The sequence below is a fragment of the Hyperoodon ampullatus genome (assembly GCF_949752795.1).
Source record: "Hyperoodon ampullatus genome assembly, chromosome: 3".
Lineage (NCBI taxonomy): Eukaryota > Metazoa > Chordata > Mammalia > Artiodactyla > Ziphiidae > Hyperoodon > Hyperoodon ampullatus.
Genome location: NC_136916.1, coordinates 131,293,971 through 131,314,437, shown reverse-complemented (window position 1 = coordinate 131,314,437; position 20,467 = coordinate 131,293,971). Strand labels below are relative to the sequence as shown.

The 20,467-nt window shown below is 38.0% G+C and overlaps 1 protein-coding gene across 2 annotated transcripts in view; it reads right to left on the bottom strand.

The window, feature by feature from the left end:
• The window catches only part of FRMD6 (FERM domain containing 6), a gene marked incomplete at both ends in the record, with an annotated part of 33,021 nt that extends 27,610 nt beyond the window's left edge, over positions 1 to 5,411 (bottom strand). The window contains one exon of one of the 2 annotated variants that reach the window (XM_079700093.1): positions 5,256 to 5,411. In XM_079700093.1, coding sequence (XP_079556219.1) covers positions 5,256 to 5,354 — 99 coding nt within the window. The remainder of the gene's footprint in view (positions 1 to 5,255) is intronic. The other variant, XM_079700092.1, reaches the window with a different exon arrangement.
• Positions 5,412 to 20,467: the final 15,056 nt, after the last annotated feature.

The window sequence follows — 20,467 nt, the reverse complement described above, 5'->3', positions numbered from 1 at the left end:
CTTTTATTTACTTTAATAATTGACACATCTTGTAAGTACCTAAACCAGGTTCTTTTTCTGAGTCCTAGTATAATTCAAACATAATAAAACCATATTAATTTGGAACTCTGGGGTTAAGTTATTCTGAAAAGTCACATGTTGAACGATAACACTCTTTAAAAGATACAGTTCTAATGACTTTTCAAATGTTTAATGAAGTGTTTTGGGAGACAATAACTCTAATGGGTCTGCCTTGTTGAATTCAGAACCACTAAAGCTTATTAGTGTTGGGATTGACACTAAGGGACCACGTGGGTCAATTTCTTCATCTGATAGAAGTAGAAAAGAAAACCCAGACAGCTTGCAGTCATGTAGCTAGTAGTGGCAGAGGCAGCAACTCACACCTTTGCTCATTTGTGTATTACAATATTTCTGTATGTGTATATTAATAAAATATGTGCAACATGACAGTTTATCATTCTAGGTACATATATTATGTGGCATTTCCCCTCGTATTTGTAATATTAACTTGCAACTTCTTTCTTCAACAATGATGACAGTTACAGTTTTAATGATTACAAATTCTAAATTAGTTAACTCTGAATTAATGACTTCTTATCATACCTTAATACGTAACTCAGGCTCAGAAAATAAAAACATGTTGAGATCTCTTGACAATTGAAAGCCAAATAATTCAAAATGGTGACAATGTCAACTGGAGTAAGAAAAATAGGTTTACAGCTCTTTTCCACATTCACTGTTAAATGGCAAATAATCTGAAGCACCTTATCCACTAGAAAGTGCAAAAAGTATTTATGTAAGGCCAGAGAGTACCACTTAGGCTGTTTTAGAAGTTACAGGAACTCACTGAAGCTGGGACAGTGTCTTATTTTATATTCAGGATATACAGCAGGCACTCAGTAAATGTCTGATGAATGAAAGCCAGGGATCTGATTTTCCTGTGGGCTCCTCACCTTCCTTCTGTTCCATGACTACAGACTACTCTCTGACCCACTGAGCAGATCATTTAGTAATGTGCCACGTAAGAATTTAGGGAAAATGTATCAATACACATCCACCAACACCACTGGGGGAATACATTTGCCAATAGGAAATCAGTATCATCTTCGTTCACTAAAAAGACTTTGGATTTGAGTTCTATATTACTGTGATTCCACTTTACAAATAAGCTTAAATAAAGAAAATGATAAAGTAATGGAAAAAGTGTCTAATGTTAAATAAAATTGAATTAGATACTACAAATTTGAGACTTCAGATGTCATATAGTCTAGGACTTCTTTAATCTTTAGTTTTGACTGTATTTTAAAATGTCATGGGACTTCCCTGGTGGCGCAGTGGTTAAGAATCTGCCTGCCAATGCAGGGGACATGGGTTCGAGCCCTGGTCTGGGAAGATTCCACATGCCGCAGAGCAACTAAGCCCGTGTGCCACAACTACTGAGCCTGCGCTCTAGAGGCTGTGAACCACAACTACTGAGCCCACGTGCCACAACTACTGAAGCCCGCGTGCCTAGAGCCTGTGCTCCACAACAAGAGAAGCCACCGCAATGAGAAGCCCACACACGGCAAGGAAGAGTAGCCCCTGCTCGATGCAACTAGAAAAAGCCCGCACGCAGCAACGAAGACCCAATGCAGCCAAAAATAAATAAACTAATTAATTAAAAAAATAAAATAAAAAAATAAAATGCCATATACAAAGCACTCTGGGTAAAACGTGATAAAACGTTAAAAGAAAAATTCCAAACCACATGGTGTATGCAAAATGAACTATGTTGTAACTTTGTGTAACTGCTGTTCAAATAATGCTGTGCATTTCCTCCACACATCCTATATAATTATTATTGTTCCGCTAGTTTAAATCAAGTATTTGGAGCCTAACTGATAAAGCTCTTTAACAACTATTAAGGAAATAACAATGTTCTTGTTTAAAAACTGTAATTAAGTAAGGCTGTGGCTCTGAAGTCTTACCTGCTGTGAAAACAAGCTTGAGTTTTTCGCATTTGCATATTATGAGTCTTTAAGGCTACATTTTGGCTGATTGTGAAATTTTTCAAGTTCTTTAATCTTCAGGAGCAATGGGAACTTTAAAAAGTGCCATAGAGTATGAGGTATTAAGAATAAGAATGAAAGCATTATCTAAAAATATACTTTATATGAAACTTTCTAATAAAAACAGCATTTGATTCTCAATGTCAATGGTTTGATATTGAGCAAGAATGTTTAACATATGCTCCAGAAAAAGAACGGTTCACTCACTTCTCAGTGAAGAGGTGTAACCTCTTACCCATAATTTATATCACTCAAAAATTTTGTGGCTCCTACATTTACCATCATTTGATTTCCAAAAATTTCCAAGTTCCCATATTTATTAACTGATGATGAAAATCATTTAGAACAGTCCCTATTAGTTCAACTCATGGAGAATTAAAAATGACCAAAACACTAAATTTACCCCACATGAAGAAAGGCAACATTCTATCAACTACATTTGTCAGGGAACAAAGTTTCTTTGTTCAAAAAAATGTTTAGAAATGATTTAAAAAATGAGACCATTAATGAAATAGTTTTGTTACAGTTAATTTGTTCTACCACAACTCTACAAATATCAGCTGCTATTTTCCAAAGACAAAAATAACACTTTGTAGAACATGACAGGCCTTTGGCAGCCCTGAGTTGGCTTTCTAGCGAGGAGGGGCCTCCATACTACTTAACCCAGTTCTTCCTCCTCCCTCCTTTGGTCCAACAGCTTGCTTGCTAATGAGGAGTCGGGACATGGCAGGGCCGTCTACAGACCCTGGAATAAGAACAGGTCTACATGGGCTTCAGACTCCACAGCTGAGTTTCATTAACAGTGAGACCACAGCTCAAAGAAATGAAAACAAGTGCTACTCTATTAAGTGCTCATTCACTGAGCAATTCTCAGGTACCAGGCACTGCAATAAGCATTTATGCATGTTATGTCTTTATATCCTCACAATGTACCTGTGAGGAGAGTAAGATTATCTCCACTTTATAGAAGAGGAAACCGAAGCAAAAAAACTAACTTGCCCAGGGTTGCAGAGTAAATTGTGAAGTACAGATTTCCACCTACATCCCCGCGTCCTACCCTAGACTTACTAGATCAGCATCTCCAAGGAGTGGAGTCCAATAGTCTGGGTATTTAACAAGCTCTCCAGGTAATTCTGATGGACATCAAGTTGTAAAATCACTGATCTACAGGAACGAATGGACTGGCTATCTGCCAGTCTGTTCTCTGTAATTATCTTCCTCAGCTAAGATTTTAGTACAAATTAATTTCTTAGAAAATTATAGTCAGCTCCTAGTATTCCTCATGAAGTCAGATTAGTCTTCCTTCTAACTTACCTGAGATCAGTAAGGTTTTGTCCCATATCCTGTATACGTGCATACACACACATGAACACATGTATACACATTCCACCAGGTGAAAAGACAGAAATGGAACGGAGAGAAGTTTCTTAAGTGCTTATGCTTATATTTATGTATATTTAAAAAATTTAATTGATATCTTTTTATATAACTGCATAAAAGAACTCAAACAGCATATTCATGTATACATGTAAATTACATTTTGATATATTCTGACAGTGCCCATACTGACAAAGAATGATAATGTTGCCAAAAATAACAGCCTATCACTTCACAAAACCAAAACAACTTCAGGTACCCTGAGTAGAAATGTAGCTAATCAATAGAAATTTATATCAAACGGATTGATAAAGTTCATTCAACAGGCAGGTTTGATGCTCAGACAATTCCTGTGAGCAAAAACAAGGTTACATTAGTAAATCAAGAAACTGTGGTGACTGACAGAATAAAACCAAAATAATTATGGTAATAAGCAGAACCTTTTCCTATTTAAACTTTTAATGGAGCTATTTAAATGTCATATAGCTTCATTATAACATTTAGAAATATTCTTTTATACAGCAATTGGGTTAAATATAGTCACATATAGCAAAGAAAACTAATTCAAGGCATGCACTAAGGCAATTTTTCCCTTAATTCCATCAGAATACAATCAGTGAAAGAATATGAAAGTTGATAATAGGGAGAGGGGTTGAAAAATGCTAGGCATGATTGTGGTTACATAAAACTGTTTGGCAGTCTCTACCGAAGCTAAACATATGTGTACTTCATGATTCACAATACACTGTTGGGTATAAGCTCAGAAATGTATACATATGTGCATATACATTAAATGTTCCAAATAGTTTCATTTGTAACAGCCCCAAACTTAAAATAACCCAATATCCATCAATAATAGTTGGAAAAGAAACTGGGCATATTCATACAATGAAATATTATACAATAATGAAAAAGGAATTACTGTCACATGTGATAGAATGGATGACTTTCACAGGCCAAATGTTGAGTACATAAAATATACCCAGATATAAAAGTGAGCATATCACATAATTTTAGCTGCATGAAGTTCAGAAACAAGAAAATTACTCCATGGTGATAGAGGTGGGAATAGTTATTACCCTTGAGTGGAGATTACTGACTAGGAGGGATCACAAAAGGTCTTTCTGGGGTACTAGAAATCTACTATATCTCAAGCTGGATGATGGTTACATGGATGTATACACTTGTAAAAATTCACTGAGCTGCACACTTAAGATTCCTATACTTCGCTGTAAGTAAACTATAAGCCAACTTTAAAAGTAAAAAATAAAAAAAAGTATCATATTCCTCAATGTCCATGTTAACTGAAAGAGTTAACTCCAACTCATAAACCGTAAGCAACAGTTTAGTACTCAAATACACAGCCTATTCTTGAAATTGGCTAGACTTAGGCTACAGGTTACTATTAAAACAATGATCAAGCGCATGTTAAAAAGCTAGCAATTATGTATTACCATTTCACGTGTGTAGGTGACAACTCAAAAGTATTTAAAAAGCAAACTCAGATATCCATAAAAATTATATATCAATAAAGGTTTAAAAATAGCAAAGTGTTCATGTTTCTATAATATAATAACCAAAATTCTCTTATTTTACCAGACAAGAGAATGTTAAAAGCAGCATTAAGCCATAATTCAAAGTTTGAACAAAGTTGAACTTAAGCCACAATTCAAAGTTTATACCTATGTAGACCACTTTAATACCCCAATTCTCCCACATTATTAATGGTCTCATTCTGTAATGATTTCATCCTTAGCCAAGTCATAATTTGAATGTGGTCACTGTTGGGAACATCATCATTTAAACATTTCTAAAGTGGGATCTACTCACATTTATGATGATGTTCAGAGATTCATCGTTGGGAAGGAAAATGCACACACTCCGGCGGTCTTGCATGACTCTGTTGTTATGGAAGTTCAATTTGTTCATTGTGTTGTGGGCTCTCTAGTGATCAGGGCTGGGCTCCGAGTCCTCGGCAATTCCTCTGGTTCCGAGCACTCTAAAGCAAAACTCTGCTCCTCATCACACGCCCTACAGAAGAAGCATCATGACGTTCTACTACGTGGGTTTCATAGCTGTAAAAAAAGCCCAAAAGGAGGCTGTGAATAAAGGCGGTAAGGTTGGTGAGGAGAGAGACGAGGAGAGGAGCAGCAGCACGACTAGTCTCGTTGGCACAGGTACAGCACGTCTCACAGTGAGGGCTCCCTCACTTAATCAATGAGAATGCACAGAAACGTACTCTGTGCTTTGCCCACGATCAAGTGTTTTAAAACTTTCAGGGACTTCCCTGGGGGTCCAGTGGTAAAGAATCCGCCTTCCAATGCAGGGGATGCAGGTTCGATCCCTGGTCAGGGAACTAAGGTCCCATATGCCACAGGGCAACTAAGCTCGCGTGCCCCAACTACTGAGCTCACACGCCTCAAAGAGAGAGCCCGCGTACTGCAAACTACAGAGCCCACGTGCCCTGGAGCCGGCGTGCCTCAACTACAGAGCCCACGCACCCTGGAGCTGGCATGCCACAGCTAGAGAGAGAAAACCCGCAGGACACAACTAGAGAGAAGGCTGAGAGCCATAATGAAAGACCCCAAGTGTCTCAGTGAAGATCCCGTGTGCTGCAACTAAGACCCAATGCAACCAAAAAAAAAAAAAAAAAAAAAGGAAAATAAATAAATAACTATTAAAAAAAAAACTTTCATTCAGTCATGAATTAAACATAAACCCTCTACATTTAAGGCAGTACTGTGTACTACAGGGCTCACAGAAGCAGAAGCCTGCCTTTGAGAAGTTTCCAGTCTCACATGGGAGAAAATGAAGGGTTCTGGAATAAACAAACAAAATGACAAAATTGCAACAACAACAAAATTATCAATCTCTTTCTTTTTTTCTTCCGTTACAATCAAACTCAAATAAATGTCCATATTCCTTCTTCAACCACTGAGGTCTGGCTTCCACTTCCTTCTCTTCACCAGCATGGCTTTGCTACAGGAAGCCAGTGATCTCTAGACCATCAAGAGAATCCATAGGATTCTTTTTTTTTTTTTTTTTTTCGGTACGCGGGCCTCTCACTGTTGCAGCCTCTCCTGTTGCGGAGCACAGGCTCCGGACTTTCAGGCTCAGTGGCCATGGCTCACGGACCTAGCCACTCCGCGGCATGTGGGATCTTCCTGGACCAGGGCACGAACCCGTGTCCCCTACATCAGCAGGCGGACTCTCAACCACTGCGCCACCTGGGAAGCCCCACAGGATTCATTTTGATTGATCTCTCTATGTACAACACTTACTGAGGTTGTTAAGCCCTCCTTACAACTTTTTTCTTCCTGAGTTTTTATGGTGCTGCTCTCTTCTGATTCTCTAACCTGACAATGCAAACTTAATTTTTCTATATGTTATTTCACCAACCAGTTAATACATAGAAATAACATGACTGTATAAACTATATTTGTATACCGTGGATTTTGGATACCTCTCATATGTAATCAGTTTATTAAACCATGTCATTTTATTTTTTAACTTCTCTCAGATTTTCAGTGTATAGAATTTTGTTTGCAAGTAATGAAGACTTTATCTCCAATTTTCAATAATCACACTTTTATTTCTGTTTCATGTCTCACTGCATTGGCAAGACCTTGAAGAATAATTTTAAAACAATGGTAGATATTTCCTATTTTTAATAAATGTGCCTAGTGTTTCATATATTATTGCTAATATAACACTATTCAACCAAGGTATGTTAAAACTATTTGTCTGTCAAACCATTAGTAATTATTTATATTGTTCCTTTCCAGCTACATTTGTAGGATATGTAGGAATCTCCAGGCAGAAAGTATAACCATACAGTTTTAATAGAATAGCTATTATCACTGCTGACATAAATCAAAGCATACATGAGGCTTATTTGCTTGAGGTTCAAAGTCCATCTGTTGTCAGCATGAAGACGGGACAGAATATATTCTTAGATGGCACCGTGAGTAAATATAAACTAGTATTTCTTTTTAAAGTATGAATGAAATACCATCCACAAGGGAGCTACTCAAACTAAGTAAAAACATATACAGTAAGTATTTCCTTATTAGGAAGGTGACCAAAAGCTCCTTAGTATTCTGCTTTTCTATTTTTTTTTTTACAACTTTATTGGAGTATAATTGCTTCACAATGGTGTATTAGTTTCTGCTTTATAACAAAGTGAATCAGTTATACATATACATCTGTTCCCATATCCCTTCCCTCTTGCATCTCCCTCCCTCCCACCCTCCCTATCCCACCCCTCCAGGTGGTCACCAATCTGATCTCCCTGTGCTATGCGGCTGCTTCCCACTAGCTATCTACCTTACGTTTGATAGTGTATATATGTCCATGCCTCTCTCTCGCTTTGTCACAGCTTACCCTTCCCCCTCCCCATATCCTCAAGTGCATTCTCAAGTAGGTCTGTGTCTTTATTCCTGTTTTACCCCTAGGTTCTTCATGACATTTTTTTTTTCTTAAATTCCATATATATGTGTTAGCATACAGTATTTGTCTTCCTCTTTCTGACTTACTTCACTCTGTATGACAGACTCTAGGTCTATCCACCTCATTACAAATAGCTCAATTTCGTTAAAGTATAATAACAATTGTCTCACATTAGGTTGTAGCCAGTACATCACCCTACAGGGTCACCAGAGGTCAGTGCTATAGTTCTCTCCAGTATGGAATGGTTAGCCCACGTGTTCTATGACCACAAACTAACTGCACTCCAAATCCAATCGTCCATCTGCAGAACGCACACTTTTAGTTTAACAGTTCCAACGCACCAATTGGAGGACCAGTGTCGGCTGTATCACAATCACCTAGGTGTTTGTAATAAATACAGAATCCTGAGCACAGTGACATTGCTACTGACTCATAATCTCCAGGGTCAGGGCCCAGGAATCTTAATCTTTTAAAAAAGCTCCCCAAGTACTTCTGATATGCAGTCACATATGGAAACAACACTTTAGCTAACAGAAAGAAGTTGCTGAGCAGAGGGTTGGATATAACACCTTCATAGAAGACACTGGGAAAATATCTTGAGGTACAGAATTAGGGATAAGCAACTATGTGAAATATAGCACACATCATCACTATAACTAAAAAAAAAAAGTCCTCAACATTTTCAAAGGTATGAATTCCTAAATCAGGTCAAATTTGTGTACTCAGAATGTTCTCCTAAAAAATGTAACTAGGTGAGGAAACAGGATATCCTGTATACCCTCTCTTAGCAATTCAGAAAGCACTGAAGGCTCTGAGAAGTCCTACGGGCAACTTCTTAAATTTAACTTAATAATTCTCAAACTTACTTGGGCACAGAATATTTCCCCCCTCCCCGCAAGAAAAATCTATTAAGGTCCCGTAGAATAATATTCTCAGGCATACCACCTGAGAAATACAGTTCTGAAACAATTTCATTGTCAAATATTATATTTCATGGCAAAATTTTTCCCTATGAATTGATATATTCCAACATTTGGCCTCCTCTCTGACATTAAAATCTTTTCAAGAAATTATAAGCTATGATTAAATGTAACTTGTTTAAATTCAAACCCTTAAATGATATTAATCTCAGTATAATTATTCAAATCTATACTTCAAATTGAGTTACTCATATAATTTTCCATTTCTAATTAAAGGGGGATAACTCTACTGACCTAATTTCTAGAATTTAAAAAATAAACTAGGGAAAAATATCTTCTGAGTTTTGGGATGTTTCCAGAGCCTCATTAAAATAATTTAAAAATTTCATGGATATGATTTTTATTTACTAGTTTGTTTATGGTTCAGATAGTGCAGTATTAAAAAAAAAAAGACTAGAAGAGGATTATTGAAGAAAATTTAATAAAAGCAGAGTCTTTAAGAAGCAGTGCTGCTTCACTGCTGCTTTTTCTGCTTTGAGGATAGCAAACTAGAAAAGCCCTGAAAGGGAGATAGTATTAAGATTTTACTTTACCCAGGCCTGCATTAAAGCTGGTTAAAAGGTTCCACTGAAATAGCAAAATACCCGTATCTCTAATGTGCTTCAGTATAAGATTTAATCTTAAGTTGGAGAGTCCTGGGGGAAAGAATTCGACTAAATGTAAACTAATTTTAATCATAGAATTTAGCCTCTGAGCCATTGGCTACTTATTCTGTATCCTAAGCTAAATCCCAACTCAGTCCCAGGAGGGCACATTTCCTACTCCAGGGCAGCCCTTATCTGTTCAATCATCTTGGGATAGATTATCTATGAAGAACAAACCATGTTATAGTAGCATATTTCCCAGACAACAACAAAACAGCTTAGATACTGATCAAACCCCATCCTGCCATCTTTACAAACACCCAACTTACAAATAAAATGTTACGCTCTAAGATTTCCCCACTTGAATTTTAAACCCACATTATTGTAAATTCCTTACTTTCTGATAAGCCCCATTGGTTACAAAGTTACTTCATTTCTTTTAAGAATCAGGAAGCTACCACCTAGTATGGACATTCAATATTGATTTTCATTTTTTAGAAATTATTGGATGTAGCCTTTAAAACTGGGTCACCCTGGAATAAAAGTATGGGCTTTAGTTCATTATAATGTATCAATGCTGGTTCATTACAAATGTTCCACACTTATGTAAGAGGTTAACAACAGGGAAAGTGGGTACCTGTGGGGTATAGAGGAACTCTGTGCTATCTTTGTAACTCCTGTATATCTAAACGTATTCTAAAGTTAAAAAGTTTATTTAAAAAATCCCTAGGTCACCAGAAACTTCCTACCCATACAATATGTATAGTCTCACTTTGAATGGAGGCAAAGGAGGATTCTCAATTCTGAGATTGTCGCCCTAAAAAACGTGAACAGGTGGTTAATTTGATAAGACAATTACTATAATGCAAGCATGGCTAATAGGCATATTTCAACAGTCAATAAGGTATCTCTATTACCTAACAAAAATAAGGCAAACATTATCTTGAAAAACTGGATTGCAGAGAGCCCTATCTTTTAATTTAATCACTATACATTAATGAAACTCAAGTTATACACACAGCACTGTAGTATTTACTTGGTGAAAAGCAGAACACAAAAGCAATAGAAGATGTGCCCCTATACCCATGAATTCACCATCTAGTTAGGGATATAACAGGGCCAAGATGCTTAAGATGATGACATTGTCCCTGCTTCCCAAGAGCACACAGACTCCAATGGGCATTTCTTATGAAAAGACATAACAGATGACAGCATTAGGTATATGAATACTGTAGCTAAGATCATTCTGGAAAAAAAGGACATGGTCTCTTAATGAATGGTATCCTAAAAGTGATACCAAAATGCCTTTGGTAAAATTAGTTGGATTGTTGTTGTTCACTTATTCATTCATTCATTCAGCATATATGCATTAAACACCTACTATGTGTCACGTGTTTTTGTAAGTGCTGAGTACACAGCAATGAACAAAACAAATATTCCACTCTAATGGAGACAGACAATATAACGTAGATGGTGACATGTACTATGAAGAAAAATAAACCCAGAGTAGGTGACAGAGTTGATGAAGATAATGTGGTAGTGTGGACTGCTATTTCATACACGGTAACCAGGGGAAGCATCTCTGACAAGTTGATGTTTTAGCAGATACCAGAACTAAGAGAGGGATGTAATTTATTCCCTCCCTCCCTTCCTCCTTTCCTTCCTTATTTCCTTTCATCCATCCATCCATCCATCCATCCATCCCAGGGAAGAGTTTTCCAAGTAGAGGGACAGTAAATGCCAAGGCTCACTTACTCTTCAGAAAAGGTAAAATAATAGCACTAATTATAGCTAACATTTACTTACTATGTGCCAAGTGCTGATGTTTAGTACTTATGGTATATTAAAGAAAACGGAAAACTCTTTGTCATGCTTCCCATGGAGTGGCGGGATCTGTTTCCCCTTCTCTTGAATCTGAGCTGACCCTGGACTAGTTCATGCTCCGTTAAAGTTCTGCCTCATGGATGACTCAGTAACTTGTAGTTGTTATTTTTCTTGTCTATCTCCTCTATTCAGATCTTCTTAGAGCAGGGTCACTAGCTATCTATGTGTGTATGTGTGTGTGAGAGTGTGTGTGTGTATTTTTAATCTCCAATGGCAGGCATATAGTACATGCTCATTAAAAGTGGGTTGTTTGGCTTACTACATACATGTCCTTGGACAAGGAATATTATACAGCAGGGTTTCTTAACCTTGGCACTATTGACATTATGGGGCCAAATACTCATTGTAGTGAGGGGCTGTCCTGTGCATTACAGGATGCTCAGCAGCATCTCTAGTCCCTACTCACTAAATGTAGGGAGAATCCCCCCACCCGCCAGTTGTGACAACACAAAATATCACCAGACATTGCCAAATGTCAACTCGTGGGCAAAATCACCCATTGTTGAGAACTAACTGTTGAGAACAAGTTTCCTTATTGAGTCACTATGGGCTACTTTTACCATCCAGCTATTTTTTAAGCAGTAGTATAATTCTTACCAAATAAACATTTTCCAACTAAAGGTCAGCAACTAAGTTCCAAACTCAGAAATCTGGATTGAACCTTGAAGTCAAATTTTTCAACGTCTTGAATGTCTAATGGCCTCTAGCTTCAGAACCACTTTGAAGTTTAGCCTTCTTGAAACTTCAATTTTTAATGGAGTATATTGCCAAGCTTCTCATGTAAGTAGACTTCCATTATTACTTGTTGCTGGCGAGTCCTATATATATATATATATATATATATTTTTTTTTTTTTTGTGGTATGCGGGCCTCTCACTGTTGTGGCCTCTCCCGTTGCAGAGCACAGGCTCCGGGCGCGCAGGCTCAGCGGCCATGACTCATGGACCCAGCTGCTCCACGGCATGTGGGATCTTCCCGGACCGGGGCATGAAACCGTATCCCCTGCATTGGCAGGCGGACTCTCAACCACTGTGCCACCAGGGAAGCCCGAGTCCTATATTTTGATCCCAGTATCTAGAAATATAAAAACTGACCTGGAAACAAGTGATACCTGATTTTCAATTTGTCTGTATGCTCTCTGTATTACAAGAATATTTTCTTTCTTAAGTAAGAGTCATTTGCTTACAAGGGTCATTTTGGATCCACAGAATTATTTTCCTCATATAATTTTAAGAGTAAGTAGGGCTTCCCTGGTGGCACAGTGGTTAAAAATCCGCCTGCCAATGCAGGGGACATGGGTTCGATCCCTGGCCCAGGAAAATCCCACATGCCGTGGAGCAACTAAGCCCGTGCATCACAACTACTGAGCTTGCACTCTAGAGCCTATGAGCCACAACTACTGAGCCCGCGTTCTACAACTACTGAATCCTGCATGCCTAGAGCCCATGCTCCGTAACAAGAGAAGCCATGACAATGAGAATCCCGTGCACCGCAACAAAGAGTGGCCCCCCACTCGCCGAAACTAGAGAAAGCCTGCACGCAGCAACGAAGACCCAACACAGCCAAAAATAAAAAATAAAATTTTTTTTTAAAAAAGAGTAAGTAAATTGTACATTTTATGGCCTCTTTTGCAGTTACTGTTTTATCTAAAAAACAAAGTAGCTGACATCTATCAGCTATCTGGAGCCAAACCCTCTGGAAAGAACATCAGACTCTTTTGTTGCTGTCTCTTTCCCACCTCTAACCATTGTTCTAGTAGATAAAGGAGGGACTGAAAAGCTGAAGATCACCTCCCATACGGTTGAACATCAGATGTTTAGAGACAATATGGACAGAATACTGATTAAGAAGACAGACTTAACCTCCCCAGTCAGACAAACCTGAATCCTACCTAGATTCTACAATAAGAGCTGTATGAACTCGGGCAAGGAACCTAATCTGTGAGCCTGACTCTTCATCTGTAAAATATGTACTACTGGCCTACTAGGATTATTGGTCAGATTAAATGAGACAATGGACATAAAGTACTAGATATCAGGTTGTTGGGGGGATGCTCGTAAAAATAACCATCATGAGTTGCCAGCTCATGAGAAGACACATCTACAACTGATTGACAAAAATACGTATCACCTAGAGATCTAGAGTTTAGAGCCAGAGGCAGCATCAGGGCTAAACTTTGGGATGTCTATTTGGGGTGGGGAAGTTAAGTCTACTGTTGGTTGTAAATGGGACAGCTGTATTATATAAGGTGGTAATTCCTCTGAAATTTTATGTATTGAAGAAGAGAAAGTATGTATGAGTGTATAGGTTCAAATGTGTGTGCTTGTTGACTGAAGGATGGAATGTAAAAAAACATGTTTTCATCTGCTTGGTACCATCTCTCCACTGGGGAGTGTCCCTCTCCCATCCCAGATATTTCCAGTGGAGCTATCAATCACAGTGTATACTCTACTCTGGAAGGGTAGGGATGTGACTCAAGGCTGGCCAAACTGGGTACATCATCTTCAGTCACAGTGCTTGGTCTAAAGGAAGAACATATAACTCAAGCAAGGCCAGAATTCCTCCATAAAAAAGTATACAAATGGAGAAGGCTGCTCCTTTCTTTGGATTGTTATTTGTGAGAATGATATAAGCCTGGAGCTGCTGGCAATCATCTTTATATGGTAAGAACTTTCCTGAAGAAGGAAGACATCACAGATGAAAGAGAAGCTCAGAAAGCATCCTCGTTACATCATTTGAGCTGCTACAACCAGCTGTGTCTGAAGCCAGAAACTACCCCTAGGAATTTCCATATGTGAGTGAATAAATTATTTGTTCTCTTCAGCTAATTCTGCCACTTGCAACTGAATGAGTCTTTTTGAATACAGCCCATCCAAACAAGCTGATATACTGCTTGATACATTCATTCATTAATTCACTGAATGCCTACTATCACTGGCTACCCACATCAATGTTTACTTGAAAAAAACATTGCCCTAAGTTTTAAAGTTTTTCTTGATTCTAAAACAAAGGAGAATATTCTCTATGATGAATATTCACCATTAGCAGAGAAGACCTGGGAGGCAGGAAAAAAATCTGAGTAGATGAAAAGTTTAGGTGGTTGAGTTGCTGGTCAGATACCATCATTCTCTAAGATCATTACATACAGCAAGTGATTTATGGGTATAATGCATAAATTCATTCAAGGCAAACAAAGTCTACAGGGCAATTAATTCATAACAGTAATTTTCAGCAACAAGAGAATATCTTATCTGGAATACTAATTTGTGGGTGAATAATCCTCTCTTATTAAAGACCACTATGTGTTTTTACAGAATTGTGCTGAATATGCTTTTATTATGTTTTTCACTTATAATAAATTACAGTAGCTGCAGAAAATGCTTTTTCTGCAAACAAAATAGCTAGAAAGCATCGTTGATATAAAATTTCGGAATTGGTCAGTTTATAGTACAGTTGTAGCAATTTTTCAAAAATTGGTAAGGGGAAAATCATTAAGCTAATTACCAAATGTAATCAGGTAGGGACTATAACCTGACTGTAACATTATTACACTATACACGCTATATAAGTAGCTGTGTATGTCACTTGAAATGCAGTTATTATAATATAGTTATTGTATGAAAAGTTTGCAGATATGTAAATATATGTATTTATTTTAAATATGTAAGTATACATATATATTTTTACATAAATAGCATATGTATGTAAATATGTATATATAATACAAGTGATAACTACACGTGAAATGTAGCTATTGAATCAATGGAAAGTTTAGGTTAGGAAAAAGGCAATATAATGTGCTGCTTAAGCTTGGACTCTGGAGCCTGACTGCTCCGATTTGGATGCCAGCTCTGACTGCCACTTGGATGCCCTTGGGCAAGTCTCTTCACTTCCTTGTGTCCATTTTTCTCACCTCTGAAATGGAATTGTTGGGAAGATTATTAATTGGGTTACTCATTTACTACTAGGTAATGTTACTGACTTCCTAACATGGAAAGCAAGTGGAGGAATTGCTTTTTGGTAATATGTGTTGGTTCTAATCTATCTATTCTGTCATTAATCATATCTTGAATTTTGCAAGACATAGTATTTTTCTCCTGTTAGTAGCCAATAAATTATTTCATTTTTGTATTTAACCAATGAGATTTGCTGCACCTTGAGGCTGGGAATGGAAAAGAACCTTCCAATTAAAGTGGAATTGAATTGGTGCCAAGTAATGCTTATCATACTCTAATGAATAAAATTATATGGCTAGTCCTTGGCTATAGACAAGGGAGAATATAAGAAAGATAGGCAAGGAAGCTTTGTATTGCAATAAGGAGAAAAATGAGTGAAATGGATGTACTCATAAGCTGTAGCTAGCATTGTAAATCACTGTGACCAACATGACTCTAGTAGGAAGCATAAAAATGTTCATACCTTTCGACCCAGTAAGCCAACCTTGGGAAATGTATAAGAAAGAAATAATTCAAACAGATCACCACACTTTTGATCAAATGTACTTAAGGAACCATTATCCATCAGAGTAAAAACTGGAAAAAAAAATCTAAATAGTCTAACAACAGCAATGGATTAGTAAACTATTTTATATCAAAAATAACATCAATAATAAAAAACACCAGGCTTCCCTGGTGGCGCAGTGGTTGAGAGTCCGCCTGCCAATGCAGGGGACACGGGTTCGTGCCGCGGTCCGGGAAGATCCCACGTGCCGCGGAGCGGCTGGGCCCGTGAGCCATGGCCACTGAGCCTGCGCGTCCAGAGCCTGTGCTCCGCAACAGGAGAGGCCACAACAGTGAGAGGCCCGCGTACCGCAAAAACAAACAAACAAACAAACAAAAAACACCATTTACTGAGTACATTCCCCCCAAATCACAAATACCCACTACAGCCAAAAATTACCCTGTTTCACTATATGTTTTTAGAACAGAACTTGCAGGAATAAAGAAGTAAAGAAAGCCTCTTAAATCTAAGAGGTAGGGAGGAAAAAAAAGAAAGAAAAAGACTGCAAGTATTCTGTTAGTCCATGAACAATCATAAGCCAACTGGCATTTGAGACCTATAACAGTTTGTTAAAGTTTACTACTTTTTGTCTCTCATACCATTTCTAAGTTCTGGCCCTTAGAGACCTTATAATCTCTCTGAAGAGCTGAAATTAACAGTAGAAACAATAGAAAGTAATACAATTGTATTTTAAGTTAAATGTTAAACTGCACGATAACATAATGGCTGCGGGATTTGAGAAAAGACTAAGACCTGAGCGGAGTGCAGCATTCAGGCCAATTTCATGGAGGGAAAGGAATGACTTGTATGCGGTTGGAAGAAGAAGGAAGAACTGCAAGGGTGGAAAGCGACACAGTTAAGGCCCCGGGAGGGGAGGCAGGAGAGAGGCCTGCCCACCCACCACCCCAGCAAAGGCCAGATGGATGACATCAGGTCTTGGAGCTCCCCTGCATCTTAAGGCACTTTCTTCAGTACCCTGAGAGGCTTCTGGCTCATTAGGACATCATACAGTGGGTCGTTTTCTTCAAAGTTGTGTTCTAAGTTAACGCAACCAATCACCTCCTCTAGCTCTGGCAATGGTTTTGCACACTGTGGTATTCTGACTCCCAGACCTTTGAATTTTCCCCTTCTTTGACATTATTTTCTATGACCATACTCACTTTATTCACTCAGTTATAGAGGCAAAGCAAAGGGTAATGATAACAGTGATACCTGGGGAAATAAAACCACCACTTTTTTTTTTTAAACGCTTGAGATTAAAAACATATTTCTGCAAAGCACCATTCTGGTGTACTCTCCCTAAACAGAACAGTTACAAACATAATTCTTTTAATCAACAATTACAATGGCTTCCCTCCTGGAGTTCATAAAAGAATTAATGGGAATCTTTAGAGTTATTTTAAATATTTCAAAAAGTCTAATAAAATTGGCATATGTACCCATGGCGATATCTCAAGGGGAGTTAACAGAGCATTCACTTAAGTAACTTTAATATCATTTTTAAGTGCTTATTTTCATAGCACAATTAGTTTTACCTGCCAGATTAAAAAAGTGAAAACAAATGACTTAAATTTATTTTGATAGACAATTCTTCCAAATCTAAAGCCAAGGAAGGTGGGAGAGAAGGATAACAAGTGGTCCTCAATGGTTGAAAGGTTGGGATAGATTTAGTTGCTATATATACATTTAAAAAATAACCTTAGTAAGGGAAAAAAAAACCCTTCTTTCTGTCTAGTCTATCATTCTAGTGGCTTTCTCCCCTGCCATACCTCCTCATTGTGTTCTCACTTGGATTTCTAAATATTCTGTCTTGTCTCATTCTTTAAATCTACCACCCCCGCAATGCTGCCAGGGTGACCTCATTAAACTGTACATCCGATCTTGCATATCACACCCCAGCTCACATTCTTCAGGGCCACAGCACCTCCACAGGATAGCATCTGAACTCTGAGGCACAGCAATCTTTCACCATCAGGTCCCCTCCTTCCTCAGTGTGGCCATTCTCCAACTCACGTTTTATATTATTGAAATTCTTTTCCTTATGGTTCCCTGAACAAGTCTTGCTCTCATATTTCCATGCTTTTGACCATGGTGTTTCCTCTGCCTATAATATCCTCCCTTGCCTATTATTCCACCCACCTCCAAAAGAACAAAAGCAAAGAATCTTCATTCTCCCTGGAAAACTCAAGACACTGGTCTGTGAAGCACGTCTCCACATCAGTAGGCAGCTGAGGGGTGTTTCTCCTGCACTTTTATCACCTTTGTACTTGTTGGCAAGTCTGTCTCCCCAAATAGCACTGGAACCTCCTCAAGGATAGCCTCTGTCAGCATCTCTATGTTTCTAATGCCTGGAGTAGTACTGGGTCTGTAACAGGCACCCAGTAAGGTATGTTGACTAAATTATTTAGAAAGTCACCAGAAATGTGAATGAATTTCCTAGCAATTAAGATTAAAATTAGGTTCTTCAAGAAGCACTTCCCTCACCCCAGCAATGGGAGTCAGTATTGGTCACAGCTTCCTGAATATTTTTTGTATGTTAATTATAGGTGAAAGAGGGCACCTTTTTCCTTGTCATTAAATTTAGTGGACAAATGTACTGTCAACAAAATACAGTTTTTAGGAAAGTCTCCATGTGTATCAGGTTAAGCCAACTTTCTCCATGTGTATCAGGTTAAGCAAACATATATAAAGATACGTTGGTTGGGATGCACTAAGTTGCAAGTACCCAAGATATCCAAATTGAACTTGGACTCTGAAGCCACATTGCCTGGGTTGGACTCTTTGACTATTTACTAGCTGTATGACCTTGGACAAGTCCCTTCACCTCGCTACATCTCAGCTTCCATATCTTTAGAATGGAAATAATAACTGTATCTACTTTAAAGGGAGTTATAAGGCACATGGTAGACACTATATAAGTGTTAACTACTGATAGTTAAACTAGTTAAATGATATAAGGGGAATTTATAAAAATTAAAGTAACTGGAAGCCTAGAAGTAGGATGGGTAAGCTTGTGGCTGGTTTGATGTAGTAGTTTAACATGTCATCCAGGACCTAGTTTCTTCCTGGCACCTTGGAATCACTCCACTTCAGGGCTGGCATCTCTCAGAGTAGCCAAATCAACCAGAATGTAGAGGCAAACAAGAGTACTGATACTCACTCTGACTGGATGTCTTAGGCTACAAGCCCCCTATCACTGGGCAGGGGCATGGAATAGTTAGATTAGCTGAAGCCTCCCAGGGCCCACCTCCAGAGCTAGAGGTGGGATCAACTTCCCCTGAAGTACATGGACATCAAAACAAAAACATGGAAAGTTGGAATGGGAGATGAAGGTAGATGCTAGGTAAGCAACCAACAAGAAGAACAAAGGCAATGGTAAAAATTCATAAATTTTAAACCACTGAAACTTCATTTTTTCATAGCCATCTGTATTCAAAAGTCATATCGGTTTAGCAACTAGGACAAAAAATTCCTTTCAACCAAGATGAATTTCTAGCATGACATCGCCAACAAAAAGTGCTGTTCTCAGGGAAAATCCTCCAACTTAGAAGCATCTGCTTCTAATTTCCACAATGAAATCTCTGATTCCTTCATTCATGGGAGTTGCATTCAATTCTCTCTGACACAGAACTGCAGCTTTCTAGATAATAATTTTGCTGTAAAATTCTCATTATCTGGTGGTAATATATGGAGCTCTTTAAAGATTGAATTAAGCATTTGGGAAGCTGCTAGCTTTCTTATAACACTGCAAAAGGATTTTACATGTCATGAAATGGTTCTTAATAACAAGAATGAAATAAACATACAAACTGGAAATGCAAAAGTCCACTGGCAGTGGAATAGGTAAATAAAGTACGGTACATTAACACAATTCAGCACCGAACATTAATGAACTACAGCTACACATTAACAAGTATGAATCTCAAAAAACAGTGTTGAACAAAAAAAGCCAAGTTGCCGAAGACTATATATGCTATGATTCTTTTCTATGAATAGCAAGTTCAAAAACGGGCAACCAAACAATGATTCATTTAGGGATACATACATATGCGGTGAGACTATAAAGAAAGGCAAATGAACAATTAACCTCAAAATTGTAATAGTGGTACTGAGGGGTGGGGGAGGCTGAGGTAGGGAATGTCTTCAGGAAAGGGTCAGGGACTTCAAAGGTGCTACAGAAATAGTCTTTTTCTTAAGCTTCGTGGTAAATACAATGGTGTTCTTTTATAACTATTACTGTTTAAAATGCACATAGACGTTATAAACACTCTTCTATGTGTGTATTTCGCAATTTAGAAAAGTTAAAGTCGGAGGTACTGATGTTAAAATGCTGTGAATAATCACATACCACTGATTAAACTTTAAAAAGATATGTAACAACCAGTTATACAAGGGTTAAGTCACAACCCACGTAGTCACTAACCAACAATGCATCTTGAAAGGAATTCAGGATGAAAAAACAGGATGAGGCATTCCGTGCTTTAGATAAACAAGCTCCTAAATAGTTAGATGCAAATCTCAGGAAGAATTTCAAAGACCCCAGCTTCTTGCATCTTCCCATGCATAGAAAAGCACTAGAATCATTAACCTGTGATATCTGTTCTTTGTGATTGTAGTAATCTTTTACCAAGATGTATGCTTGACT